At 44.8% G+C, this 15,194-nt stretch overlaps 1 protein-coding gene across 1 annotated transcript in view; it reads left to right on the top strand.

Annotated features, from left to right (window-relative positions):
- The window catches only part of NTSR1 (neurotensin receptor 1), a 53,606-nt gene that overhangs the window by 21,450 nt on the left and 16,962 nt on the right, over positions 1-15,194 (top strand). The window contains exon 2 of the mRNA XM_050313835.1: positions 14,572-14,773. Within this exon, the coding sequence (XP_050169792.1) occupies positions 14,572-14,773 (202 nt within the window). The remainder of the gene's footprint in view (positions 1-14,571; positions 14,774-15,194) is intronic.

Raw genomic sequence — 15,194 nt, 5'->3', positions numbered from 1 at the left:
ATCTGCTTTCCTCTGCTTATGCTAGATTTAAGATTTCTCTCTCTGCTGGTCACTTGAGCCAACAGTTTACTTCCATAATGTCCCCACTATCTGTGTATTTACCTGCTGATTTACCTTCCTGGCTCTTTGAGGTGGCAGGTCAGCAGCCTGAAACCAGCAGATCCTCTGAGCTCCTTGGAGATGCCAGGTCCCCCTGCAGCCCCTCCGTCTCATCTCCCTGGCAAAATGGCTTTTCTCCAAAAATGTGTTCCTCCCCCCAGGATGACACCTGTAATTCTACAGTAAGAGCAGCAGAGTGCACAGTATTACTGTAAAAATATTAAATAGGCCTTCTTAAGTAGTCTGAAAGCCTGTGCATGAATAATCCCCCCGGTTTCTCCTCAGGAGTTCATGGCTTTCCATTGCCATAATGTTTCAAGATCCCAGGTGATGTCTCCACAGCAGCCCTGAGTTGCCAGCATCACAGGTAGATCCTATAGGTGGAAGGTGGTGTTGGCTGTGGATGGAGATGTCCAGGGTGACTTGTGTCTTCCTGGGAACCTCTCACAGCAGCTACTGTTTTCCCTGGAAGCCCAGTTGTAGTGCCAAGCTCTCCAGACCAGTGCTCACCCTCATGTCCCACTGCAGCTCCAGTTCCTGGCTGGCTCATCCCTTGTGTCTGTCTTGTACGGAGAACGACCTGTCCCAAAGCTTCAGGCAGGGAAATTGCTCCCTCAAATGTAAATGCACTGTTTCATCCAGTTCTTAAGCCTCCTTTGAAAAAAATAGCTCTGAGCATCTCTGAGCAACTCTGGCTATCAAGCTTTCATTTGTGTCCCTTTCCACATTCATCTGAGCCATTTGTATTTTTTCCTTACAACACAGGAGAAAAAAGAATAAAAGGGGAAAAAAAGTGACAGACACATCAGCTGAGAGTGAATGGATTTTTTTTTCCCCCACCCTCTGGACTGATAATCTTTACTTTCTTCCTCCAGCTCTCCACATCCTCAGTTCTCCATCTCTCTCTTGCTGTAAATATGCTTTACAATGGATGGGCTCAGAAAATGTGTAGAGGTGTGGACAAACCAACAGGCACGTTCAGATCACATTGTCTGGGCTAATAAAGCACCTAAAAAGGATGCAGATTATTAAGGGTCCTTCCCAGAATGATGAGCTGTTCAGGATGGAAGCTGTTTCATAGCCAAGAGCTGCTGAGGATGCCAGGGATGCTGTAGCCAGAAGCAGGACCAAGCAGCAGTCACCACCTTGAGGAGGAACCCTGGGACATCAAGGGGACACAGTTTCCTTCTAACCTCCCTACCCCTCCCCAAGGAACAGTCCCTGGGTTTGAGTTACTATGATGTGCACTAATTTTCTGCTGGTCTGCAGGTAAAGGACCTCATTTCAGTTGCTCCCAAAGTCAGCAGGAACAGACCTGAAAAGCAATATAATGACACATCTGGTGATTTAAGTAGCGTGAAAAAAGCAAAAGTAGAGACATGCTCCCCTTCGACTGGGAGCACGAGAGGACCAAGTTGCTCTCATTTCACTTTGTATTTCTATTTTTTTCCCACTGGCACTCAGCTTACAATCTGGGGGTTGAAATGTAATTAGTGGGTGACGCACAGCTAGTGTGTGATAAAGATAAATCTGCTTTTGTGTTCAATTTGTGTCTTGACCAGTGCAAGAGTGGAAAAAATGCAAGAGGATTCAGCCAGCATGAAGGAGGTTCTCCACGAAATACAAATGCACATTCTGGCTTCAAAGGTAGAAAAATGCAGGGAAGTGAGATTTCTCAAGTTTAGGAAGACCATAAAGAACCTGAGACCTTCATGAATAGTCCCTTGATGATAAATCACTAAAAGAAGCCTATAAACAAAATGTGCTTCTTGATTTGCCTCGGTCACACTGCTCGAGTGCAACAAAGGGAGATAATTTTAGTCCTTTCTCAAGACACTACCTACATGTTTTCTTGGGAGCTCATCCAATCATCCTGATTAAGAGGTGCATAGCTGGGTCTCTCAGAGCGGTAGGAGAGGGAATCAGGAGAGAGAAGCCCACACTCAGCGCTGCTTGACATCGCTTGTTTTCGAGAGGTCAACTGCATTTCCAAAGCAGAACATCTTGAAGGAGAGATGCAGATCTCTCCAGCCCACTTCAAAGCCTGATGAGCAGAGCGACAGGTACTGCCTCCTGGGAAGGACTGCCATGGAAATAGGGATGTCAAGAGTGTCCTGCAGCATTAACTTACTCGAGAGAAAGTGAAAACCTCACACTGCTGAATGTCACCACTGTACCAAAGTCTTTATGTCGCTCAGATGTGAGAATAGAGAGGTACTGGCTGCTATCTCGGCCTTGGGGCACTATTTTAGGCTGGAATTACTTTGTATAAACTGGGAAAAAAACAAACAAAACAAAACCAACCCCAAAGAAAGGAAAAAGACAGAAAATCCACACTGTGACAGCTTAATAAAGCAACTTGGGGAGGAACTGTAGCATTTTCTCTGTAAACTGAGGAATGTTCCACACTTCAGCTTTAAAGTTCAGACCCCCAGAGAGATTGTTAGATTTTAATTGCTACCTTAATCAACATTTATTAATGCTAACCAAAGCTCCTCATGGATTTAAAATTCAACCCAATTGTCAACTACTAATTACTTTAAGTAGACAAGCTGTTATTTTACCAGCTATATTAATGATACTTTTCAGCATATGCGAAATATTACAAAAAACTTAAGAAAATTTGATCCTGAGATGTAATTCAACAGACAATTTTTTTTTTTTTGTCATGATGTTAGTTGTCTTTCAGACACCTGTTACCCTCTTCTACCTCCACCTCACCTGGCAGAAATGCAAAACCAGAATTGAGGCCAATGTGTTTTTCAGTAGGAGAATGATTTGTTCTTTCCATTTGTTTGGGGTTGTTTTTTAAATTAACTCTCCTTTGAATCCTTGTGCAGTGTGTGCCTCATGCATCAGGCTGAAGGCTGTAGTTTTCTGGCTGGTTTATAACAAAGTCTCTGTCTTAAATCTTCAGTATCATCCTGGGGATGGAGCTGGTTTATTAATTACCCTGCTCCCTTGCTCTGAGGAGTGTGTGCTCGCCTCTCACCCAGCTGCTGGTTGCATCCCCTTTTTTTTCCCATAAAAAGCCAGAGGTCAGGAGGATGGGGGGCACTGCAGCTTTGCCCACCCACCCTCTGGCCCCAGGATGGGACCTGGCTCGGGCACCAGCAGCAAAAGGGGCTCTTAGAACTCAACTCCTCCATGCTGGTGCTCAGACACTGTGTTGCCACAGTCCAAGTGGAAAACTGAAGTCTGACAGGCACCACGTGAGCCAAACAGACCCACATTTTCCTCTGTCATGATCCACCTACCAAGAGAGTGTGGGAAGGAAGAAAGCAAGCACCACTTGATTTAACTGTTTACTTCTCTTCACAACCATTAATCTTTGCTTATTTTACTCCCATGCTTGTGTCTTTGGCTTTATTTTACTCATGAAACAGACTGCTTTAATTAGGCTCCTGAAAGTAAATGATTTCATATTCATGTAGGCAAAAGCCTTCCATTTTGATTACCAGGGATGAAATGACTCAGTATTGCCAGAACAAGAAAAGTTGGGGGATAATTGACTGTCACCATGGTTTGACTTTTTTTTTTTTTTTGGTCTGGTCTGTGGGTGAATCCAAGTATAACAGTCTCATTCATGACAACAACTATCCCAAGCAAGAACCAAACAATTCTGGATCAACAAGGTGATGTCAGAGAACCAAGGAACTGGGTGTTAGCTCACAAAATCAGCTGCTGTGATTTGTTTACGTGGTGATACAGCCCTCAGACACACGTGCAGTCTCTCCTTAAGGCTGTGGGGGCTGCCCCTCCTACACCCAGCCCAGGCTGCAAAACCCACACAGCAGGAGCAGGAGTGTCAGATGTGCTGAGCACTTGCAGTTGTGCCCAACAGCACAGCTAAGAGGAGGATTTTCTGGGGGGACAAGGACATCATTAGCTACACTCAACAGAAGGCATCAGCCTGCACCATGGGAAGCACCGAGCCATGGAGACACTTCCCTTGGATGAATGTCCACCCCAAGAGCCCCCACGGCTTGTGCAACTCCTGGTGGGAAAGGAGAGACAGAAGAGGACAGACAGAAAATAACTGCAAAATCTGGATGAGGATTACTCAGATGTCAGGACCATTAGGTACTGTATGAACAGTTATTAAATTATTTAGAGGGCTGACAAGCAGCAGAACTGGAGAACCCCAAATATATTGTGATAGGAGATGGGCAATATCCCTTCGGCGAAAACAAGTAGGAACCAAAATACCAGCAGATAATGAGAACTCAAGTCCAACTGCACTGGTAAATTATGTAAAGCTTATTTCCAACCTGTCATTTGAAGCTGAAGTATTATTTCCCCTCCAGTAAAATATAGCTGCTGGGGAGGGTGAGGGGGAAATAGTAACAAAGATCTGCACGTTCAAAGGGAAAATCAGGAACATTATTCACTGAGTTTTTGTTCAACCAAAAATATTGCCCTAAATAGTGCAGTGGATAACTAGATCTGAGGAGCAAGGCAGAGGCCAGCAAACTGACAGCATACAAATTGACTTTATTCTTTTTTGCAAACAAAATTGGGTAAATTGAATTAATTTACCTTGTAGCTCAATGTACCAATCACAGGAAATGAAGAAGGAAGATTTCCTGAAGGAGGAAAGGGGGAAGATTTGAAGCTTTCAGGTTAATGATGACAAGATGGAGTATCATCACTGTTGCTCAGTCACTTCTTCCATCCTCCCTCACCAGGTACAGGAAGGCAGGAACCAACCTGTGCCAAAACCCTTCCATTTTAAATTCCGCATATCCTTCTTAAATCAGAGGCAGGAGGCCCTACATCAAGTGAAGAGAGATGTATAAGACCCAACCCCATCATCTTTGTCAAACGTAATCCTAGAGAGAAGTGGGGTTGTTCTGGTTTTTTTTTGTTTGGGGTTGGGCTTTTTTGGTTACTGGTTTACTCTTCCATTTTTCTAAATATACATTTATCCTTCAGTTTTATCAAGTGAAACAGCTGAATATCCATGATATACAAGGCATTTGCAGTGCACAGTGGTAAATCTTAAAACCTTCTCATTTGCCTATTCTCCAGCCTATTGTTTCCAGGATTCCTGAATTTCACAGCTTTCCTTTCTCTTTGGGGTCTGGAATCAGCAGAACCATTCAGGTTTGAGACTGCTGGCCAAAGACCAGGAAAGGAGGAATTTTCCTCTTAAGAATAGTTTTAATGAAGTGGTTTCTCTGGCATTTAGGGAGGCAATGAAGAACTCTGCAGTCCCTGGGGACTTTGATGCTTAGATATTACCCTTGTGTACAATTAGGAATAATAAGCTTCATATCAAACACTTATGGATGAGTCATACCTTTTGCTATTACTTGTGATAAATCTGAAAATACTTTAGGCCACAGGATTGTAACTATGCATAGAAACTAGCTTAAATGATCCTTCAGGTATCCAGTCAAACTCAGGAATGACAAAATTATTCAGTGCTCTGTCATCTTTGCCAACACATCATGAGCAAGACACTCATTTAAGTTGTTCTGCGTCAGATATTGTTTTTTATGTACAAATGTTTTCTCCAAAGAGGGAAGTTTATGAATGGAAGAGCTGGTGAAATGTTTTTACCATAGATATGATGGATTTTTTTTTGTCTGTGTGCAATTTATTTCCATCTGTTCTGTATCTGATTAACTCCTGTGGGGTGTGTGATTAACTCAACTTCTCGAGATCATTAGCTGCTCTGCATTCCCATTATAGTTCATCAGTGTGGGACCACACACAGGCTTGAAAATGGACACTTTGGTTGTTCTTAATGCCCTAATCCACACTGCCTGGTTATTCTCTGGGGTGACCATGGATCTAAAGAGAGAAGCCAGGAATGCAGCAGGCACAAAATGCTAATGAAAAGAGAGTTGAAGCAGATCCTCATTCTGATCTCAATGCTAGAGCTAAATTAAGCCCTTTGGAGGAGTTCATGGCTGGTGTTATCCAGCTGGAGGCAGATCCAGAGGCATCCAGCCAGCACAGAGAGAGGAGAGGACCACTGCACTCTGCATTGCCACTTTGTACTGAGCAAGTCCTGCTTTTCACCAGGTTGCAGGTGCTTGCATCTTGTAGATCTCAAAGTACAGCACAGACTGCAGGCAGTGCATGCTGTCACCCTAAGCCTTGTAGTAACATGCATTTTCTTCTGGTATAAATATCTACCAATACAAAACCTGAAACACCTTCAGAGCATCAAGCAGCCAGAGCTCAAGTGCAAGTCTTTTGCATTATCCTCTGAGTTTTTCCATAGTGAGTAAGGCCAGTAAATGGATGTGTCAGTAACAGATGCTCATATGTCCTTGCCATGCAATTAATTGAGCTCCAGTCTCATTGAGATTATTGGCTGCAGGGCAGAAGCATCATGGGGACAGGAACTAGTCCAGTGACTTGGGAGCATCCATCAGCTCCATCTGATAATTTATCTTCAGACTTGTCTGCTCTCTTTCTTCACCTAAGCAGCAGAACCTGCAGTCTCCCATTCCCAGACCCCATCCAAAACCAGAATAAAACTGGGACTCCTGCAGGGTTCTGAAATACAGAGATTTGGCCGATTCCAGCTCCCTTGGCTGAGGTCAGGAAAACCTGCTGAGTTATTTAATCAGTGATGGATTGGGCAGGATGTACCTGGGTTCCAGGCTTTTCTTTGGTGGGTTCTTTTCCCCCCCAGAATGACACCCACTTGGTGTCCTGCTCATGCTGGTGTTTAGATCAGGCTCACACACACATCACTGCCCAGCTCCCTGAGATTGAGCTGCTTGTGACTGCCACCCATCCCCCTGCCCCCACAGAGCTCTGCCCTGGCTTCAAGCTTTGCCTCTGTAATTCGTAGCTGATCACACACTTTGACATCAATACCTGTGACTGAGAACAACATTTCACATCATCATAACCTTTCTTTGAAATGTCTGGGTTTGATATTCAACGCTTTTGAAAAGGTCTCCCTGAGGCAGAGGGAACGTGCTCCTCAGTTTCTCTGAGCACCCACAGCTCCAGGAGCTGAACAGGGGAGGTCTTTGGGATGAGATTAGAGCGATTCACACGAGCAGACTCTGTTCTCCTGGATAATGGAATGTATACTCACCTCTAGCTGGGTAGAAGAGGTACAGGGTATACCGTGAAATAACAACCAGGGGGTTTTGCAGCCATTTCTCAGGAAGAGAGAGGAAAATATTCACTGGGTTTTGGTATCCTGTCTTCAATTATTCATTGAGCTAATAATGGGATATAATATCCCATCACCTGGATCTACACAGATATTTGCATACTGTCCCTGGTTACGAGGTCATTCCACCCAGCTGATGACAGTCCTTCTGTAAGTCAGGGCAGTGGGGTTTGTGTCACACTGTCTGGTGCTGTGAGAGGATCCTGCAGGGAGGCAGGATTCAACCAAACCTCATGCAACTCCCAAGTGAGGGCACCTAGTGCCACCCATCCACGTCACCAGACAGCCTCTCTTCAAGGGTGACAGCTGTGTCACACTGTGTCACCCTGTCAGGGCTGTTGGAGATAGCAGCCACCAGAAATAAAACGTGACAGGCAAACCTGCCTGAGTTAAAACTGGCAACAAGTAAAGGTCGAGCTCCTGCTCAAAAATGCACTGTTAGAGCTCCAGATCCACACACAGGCTTTAGCACTTGGCCCTGTTCCTTTTTATCCAGGATTTGTGCTCCCATACCAGGATGCACTTAACCGAGGTAAGGACTGGCACCGATACCCCACAATACAGGTCACCTCAAAAAATTCCAGAAGAGCTGAATTACCTCCTAGGCTGCAGTTTTACAGCTCCCACATTTTCCCCTGTACCAGTTACTGGCTCCAAAATCAATGGTTATTTTCTTCCACTACTCAGAAACACAAATCTCTCCTGCCCCATTGGATCTAAGGAATGGTATTTACCTGATAACCACGAGATACTTGGCACGGAAATCTGGAGAGCTATGCAAAGATGAGGTTTAATTAGATGGTAATTTACTTACTGGGGTTGGGGGGAAAGCCTTTGGATTTTTCATCAGACACATCCTGTGGATATCAAACACGAGTGTCTTTGCCAAATGCCCCTTTTGGCATCCCAACACTTCCCCATGCACCTTCCCCTTTCCTGCTTTGTCTTCCACAGATTGCCGTATCCTGGAATGCAGTACTGTGCTTATTAACAACTGAAATTATCCACTGGGTGGTTAAAAAAATGCTAATTCCGGCTACTGAGCAAGATAACTAGTAATTTTGTAAAGTACATTTAGTCAAATAAGATTTTTTGGCAGCCAAGTGTTGTTGTAGCAGAATGTGCTTTCCTGATTGACATATGCTAACAATACTGCCTCCACAGTCAGGGGGGGATAATTTACTTTCCATTTCCATTGGAAATGAGGTGAAACAGAATGTGGTAGATTGTGAAAAATCCAGCTCTGTGGTTTAATAGATTTGCTCAAAACCACAAATCGAGCACTGAGCTTCACCCTCAATCATCTCCGTCATCACTTCCAGGAAACCAGCAAGGACACATCTCCTCCTGAGATAGTGTTCTGCTTCTTTGGAGTTCCCCATTTCCCCAGGCATTTCCCCAAGAGCATTTGCATTGAGAATCCTCCCCAGCAAAACATGGAAAGGCTGCAACCATCTCACAACATTCCCCAGGTGTGTCGCAGGGAAATGAAGTATGAGAGAAGCTTAGTCAGACCAGGTGAGGCTTTACCAGCTCTCCATCATCCACACTTCTCTCCATTTTAATTGTCCTTCCCACAACCCTGAAGAGGAAGGGACTAAAAATTGCTCTGAGCATCCCAGCTCACTGCTGGAAGGGGCCTTGTCTCCAGAGAGGTTGCACGGACAGAGACCAAGGATTTGGCTCTGCTGTCACCTCATTTATCAAGCAACAAGGGAACATCTCTGATCTCTGCCACAAAACCCAGGGTTAAAATTATCCCTAAATCTTAGCTGCCCCTGATGTCCACTCCAGAGGCATTGTTCCTGCTGGCAGGGCATCCAGGCTGCTGCTCCATGGGATGTGCCACACTGTGCTGCTGCTGTGACTGGTATTTAATTCTGCATTGGCTCTGGGGGATTTTATTTATTTACTTCGAAAAAAGGCACAAGGGAAAACACAAGACACATGTTCAAAAATCTTTTGTGAATCTCAGTAATGGAGCATTTTGTCATCAAAACTCTTTCAATTAAAATATTATGAGTAGTTCTCTTTCTTGGCTGTTTTTATCATAAATACTTCCAGGGTTGAATTTGCTACTCTCTCTCCAGAAGAGCCTTTAGCCTAATTTTTTACTTTTAACCACTTAAGTGCTCCAAAGCTCACTCATCAGCCTCTTCAAAACCATGTGCTGATGGACCATGGGAACAGTCAGCTGTAGGTGGCTCAGGTGATGGAGTTTTACTGGAAGCAAAGGTGATCCATAAATGCCTGTAATAGGTGTAGTATTTGTAAATTTTCCCCTCTTCCTCCTCAGATACATCTAAGACAAAAGTCTGGGCTTGTAGGAGGGATGGAAAACCCCTCTTCTTCCAAAGTGGTTCTTTGAGTCTCTGTTTCTCCAAAAGTCACCTTGGAGCACAAAAGAATAAATCTTCACTAAACTTCTGATTTACTGGACCTGTTTAAACCCTCTGGGGAGTCCCTGTGTGAAGTTCTGCGCTCATCTTCTCCATCACGGTTGCGAGTGAGCTGATGGCTGCTCTCAGTGGTAACCCAGGGAAACCACACAGTCAAATAATTTGAGGGACGACTTGACAAAAGTGAATCACGGTCAGCACGAAGCTCAGCAGAGCCAAGGGAGCAGTTTTCTGTACAGAAGATATAGGAAGAGTCACAAACCCGAGAACTGAGTTCTGTTTTTGTGTCCCTCGGTTCTTCCGGTCCCTTCCCCCATGTCTCTCCCACATTCCTGTTTCAAGGAAGATGAACACTCACATCGTGCTGAATTCTCTAGCATCATGCAAAGTCTGATTTTTGCTGAGTTGACTATGAGGCTGATAGCTGCATTTTTTTCCCTTCCAGGAGTTTGACTTAATTTCCATAAATTTCCAATTCCCAAGCCCCATCCCCAGCTCTGCTCTGTCTCCTGTGTCCTGCAAAATCCTGCATAATTTCAATGATTCATATTTCATTTTAAAATCACCTTTGGCAATAGAGGACTAAGAGAAAGCTGGGACTAATAGTGCCTCATGAGAGAGCCAGGAAGGCTCCATGCCTGGGTGCAGGACCCCCATGGCCACCAAGATGGGGCAGCTGGAGAAAAACGATTTGGGTCTCTGGGTGCCACTGCTCAGGCAGTGCTGGAAGGGAAGGTTGTTGTTCTGTATGAGACAAAACACAATTTGGTCCTGAGGACTAATCCCATCCCACAGATGCTGCCAGCCTGGTGCTTGAACGGCATTTAGGATTGCAGTGATTACAGGAGTGACAGCAGCATGGAAGTGGGTTAGTGTTTCATTCTGTCCTGCCAGTGGCAAACATTGTAGTATTGGATTTTCTTTTTTTTTTTTTTTTTTTTAATGAGGATTTAGCACACAGTCATGGAGGTTGTGGTGTTGGATTTTTTTTAGATTAGAGAGCAGCCAGTGCTAAGCCTTTGCATGCACAGCTTTGGGCTTCTGCACTGAGCTCGTTCTGCACAGCCGTGCCCATCGTGGTGCTGGGCAGAGATCAGGGGTCTGTCTGGTGGGTTCACACTGATGCAAACACATCAGTTTTGATGGGGAGGAGAATCAGACAGAACTGTGCTTGGATAGGGCAAAAACGAGGCCAGAGCCCTCTGCTTATGCATCCAAACAACTCTGAACACTGAATTAGTGTAGATCCAGCATCACACAAACTGTCCTTCCCATGGTGAGCCAACCTAAAGCCTGAGACATTTAGGTCAGACATGAGCCTGCACATTGCCTAAATCCTCCTTCCTGGGGTCAGAGTGATCTGTAAACATACATAAGGACCCAAAGGCTCCCATGGGTGTTCACTGACAGCTGTGGCCACCTTAGCCCACTGATCTTAGGAGACACTGTAAAAAATCCCATTAAACACCTCCACAAGTCTCCCTGCTCCTGAATTTTTGAAAATGTAGTCCTGAGGTCCCAGATCAGCTCCTACTGAGCAAGTGGGAAATTTTCCACTGGCTTTGAAGAGTTGTTTGAGGCACGAGCTCCAGCAGCGTGCAAAGTCACCTGAAAATGAAGTGTTGCTGCACTGATGTGCACAGTCTGCTGGGGTCTGGGCTCATGCAGCCCAGCAAGCAGCTCGACAGAAAAACATGGAATACAAGGGGTTTGCAGGAGCGGGATTGGCTTGTCTAGTCTTTATAGCCCTCAGGAATTTATGTTTGTAAATAATTGTTTCAACAAATTAAAGCATTCTGCTACTGGGGAATATATTGATTTGTTTATTGTGGGGGTTTTTTTGTGTGGTTTTTTTGTTTGTTTGTGTTTGGGTTTTTTTTGTTGTTCTGTTTTGTTTTGTTTTGTTAACTGTATGAGAGTTTTGGTAACAATCAAGACAGGGTAAAAATCTTTAAATATAGTCTTTGATAGTATGCAATATTCACACTTTTAGCATAACGATTCATAAGAGGGAAAGTCAATGCTCTTCTAGACAATTTCCCAAGCTCCTTAAAGACTTTTCAATGCAATTATGGAAAGAAACAAGGTTTTTAAGAAAGCTCAGGAAAGACTTTCTGAGTTCTGCAAAATTCTATTAAGCAAGACTAATTTATAGCTAGCACAAAGTTTTTTGAATGAAAACCAATAAACTCTGAATCTCAAGTGACAGAGGGAAGCATTTCCAGAGTTAAGTGCTGCATTTTGCTGATGTGCAAACATTGCTCAGCAGTGGGAAAGAAAGACATTCGGCAGCTAAAGCCACAGAAAAAGGAGTGAGAATTACAGGGCTCATTTCTTAGTCTGACCTGGTAAGTCTGAGCAAGTTATTTCACCCCTGTGTGCACCAGCTCAGCCCAGCAGCATCAGGAAGGTTAAGTAAACCAAGAAGGTTCTTTACAAACACAAATTACTCTCTTATTTCGTACCAACTGAGAAGCTGGTCCTTACTTAATGATCTGTCTTAGGCTGTGGAGAGGACTCCAAAAGATAACTCCTCTTTATAGGAAGGAGGCTGTGAGATCTTTTAGAAGCTTAGAAAACTGCTTTATATTTAGCAAAAGGGGTCATTAACAGCTTGTAATAGTGGGGTGTATCTAGGAATTCACTCAGTCCAGACAAGCTCTTTTATTATTACCAGCATAAAGCAGAGAAGATGTTCTCACCATGTGGGTTGTCAGGGACAAAACCCAGCTGGTAGTTTTGCTTAACACATTGAGGTCTGAAGCACAGAGCTGTAGGGACACTTCATTCCATCTAAAGAAAACTTTGGCAACAACAACACCACCTGTCTCTGCCAAATGAGGAGTTGCATCTTCAAATTTATGGACAAAGAAACCAAAATGCTTCCGATTGCCTATGCACCTGCTCCTACATGCTTATGTGCTTCTTATTGGTTTTGCAGATCCCCTGTGGCATCTTGGGGATGTGGGTGGATTGTTTCTGTTCACCTCTGGCATTTCTGAATCCCTCCAGAGCAAAGAGAGCACAAATCTGCACTAGACACTGAGTGTAGAGAGAATCTTGTCCACTCTGGAGATGGGCTGGCAGGGGTGGGTGGGTGGAGAGGGGTTGTCTCCATCTGAGCAGATGGAGCAGCTGTCTGTAGAAGAGGTTTTGCAGTCTGAGGAGGGACATGGTCTTGGCTTGGAGTGCAGGGTTGTTTCTGTGGTTTAGATCACTGAGGTGCAAGGTAAGTGGCTTGGGGAAGAAGTCAGCATGCCCTGGAGCCCTACCAGCAGCCAAATTCCCTCTTGAGTTTAGTAGTTTTATCTTTCTGTCATTTTATCACTTTTAATACAATTGCTTCAACAGCAATTTGCAGCACAGTTCTATTCTTGTCAATATTTTGAAATTTTAAATAATTAAAGGGCTTTTGATTTGCCCCACACTCATCTGAGTGATGTGCTAAGTCTCCTTCTGAGCCATACAGCAGAGAGGGTGAACCCCTGAGGTCAGCAGAGCAGCTCACCATCCCACCATGGCAGCCTTGTCACAGATGTGCAGGCAAACCCTGCACATGCCTCTATTTCCCTGGGCTGCCATTTGTCAAGCTCAGTTCCATTGAGGTTTCCAGACAGCCCAAAAGGCCCTCACAAAGCTTTCCTGCATTTGACATGAGCAGTGACTTCTACTTGATTCAATCACTGCTTAATTTGATCCTCCATTTAATTTTATCAAAACTGTAGTAATCAAATAATTTGTACTAAAAACATTACAACTTCCACTTGTTTATTCTGATCAATTTTAATCCTTTAAGGCACAAGGTTTATTGGATAACTTAGTTATGAGATAACAAAACGCTGCCATTAAATCTACAAGGAAAGGACAGAACACTCAAAAAAAAAAATGAAAGTTAAGAAGATCACAAGGAGGGCTCATAATGCAGGAAGAAAGACAATAACACACTGTTATTTAGAAGTCACGCTACGCATGATGAAAGCTAAGCAGCATCCTGCTGCTTGTGAGATGGGAAGATCAATGGCATGTTTCAGTCGAGACATTTCAGGCAATGAACTGCGCTGAAAAGGGGAAAAGAATGTAATTGGATGTGAATGAATTTGCCTTTTTTGAGTGTTGACCCACATGAATGAACATGCGTCAGCGATGTTTGAGTTTTCCCTCTGCGCAAATAAACCTTCAAAAGCCAAAACCAGCTGAGTAAGAGGAAGGGAAAGATTTCCACTGCAGGCTGTTCCTCTGTTGCTTTGAGAAATTGAAACAGTAGAATCATAGAATCACAGAAGCAATGCAGTTGGAAAAGACCTCTGAGATCATCAAGTCCAATCTTTGATCCAACCCCGACGTGGTTACCAGACCATGGCACTGATACCACATCCAGTCTCACCTTAAACACCTCCAGGGATGGTGAATCCACCCCCTCCCTGGGCAGCCCATTCCAATGTCTGATTACTCTCTTTGTAAAAAATTTCTTCCTAATATTCAACCTAAACTTCCCCGGCAGAGCTTAAGACCAAGCCCTCTTGTCTTGCTGCTGGTTGCCTGGGAGAAGAGACTGACCCCCACCTGGCTACACCCTCCTATCAGGGAGTTGTAGAGAGTGATGAGGTCTCCCCTGAGCCTCCTCTCCAGCCTAAACAACCCCAGCTCCCTCAGCCTCTCCTCACAGCACTTGTGCTCCAGTCCCTTCGCCAGCCTGGTTGCTCTTCTCTGGACCTGCTCCAGCCCCTCCATGTCCTTCCTGAACTGAGGGGCCCAGAGCTGGACACAGCACTCAAGGTGTAGCCTCACCAGTGCTCAGTACAGGGGAAGAATCAGTTCCCTGGTCCTGCTGCCCACGCTGTTCCTGACACAGGCCAGGAACTGATCGTACCTCCTGTCCCTCTGATCCTTCTCGTCCCTTGACGGTGCCGCCTCTCTCTCCCGCAGGCCAACACCTTCATCTCCTTCGTGTTCCCCATGGTCGTCATCTCCGTGCTCAACACCATCATCGCCAACCAGCTCATCGTCATGTTCAAGCAGGCGGCCCAGGAGAACCAGGTGTGCACCATCGGCGGGCAGCAGACGATGCTCAGCATGTCCATGGAGCCCGGCCGCGTGCAGGCCTTGAAACACGGCGTGAGGGTCCTGCGTGAGTACGGGCTTGTCTGGGCGTGGGGCTGGGCTAGAGGTGTCTGAGGAAATGTGGCTCGAACAGGAGCAAGGTGAAATCGGTAAATGCTTTCACTCAAAATGTCCTTTCCTTTTGTTTTTCCTTGTTGAACAGACCTGTTGGCGTACAGAGACTCTCTGAAAAAGCAAAACTAGCCCAGCATTTTAATGATCTGGTCAACAGCGACTTAAGCCTTGCATATATCACTTCACTCCTCTTGTTTTTCTGCAGAGCTTTGGTTCAGGCAGAGCTCAAATAAAAGACTTTGCACTCAGGAATTGAGCTGTTCTGCAAAATACTGGACAGCTTGATTAAATAAGCTGAGGAAAAGACCAAAGAATCTGGTAGCTTAAACTTGGAGATGATAAAGCAAGAGCTGTTCAAAAGTAGTACCCAAAAT

The sequence above is a fragment of the Myiozetetes cayanensis genome, unplaced genomic scaffold (assembly GCF_022539395.1).
Source record: "Myiozetetes cayanensis isolate MyiCay16 unplaced genomic scaffold, myiCay2020 scf19, whole genome shotgun sequence".
Lineage (NCBI taxonomy): Eukaryota > Metazoa > Chordata > Aves > Passeriformes > Tyrannidae > Myiozetetes > Myiozetetes cayanensis.
This window is presented reverse-complemented; position numbering and strand designations above follow the sequence as displayed.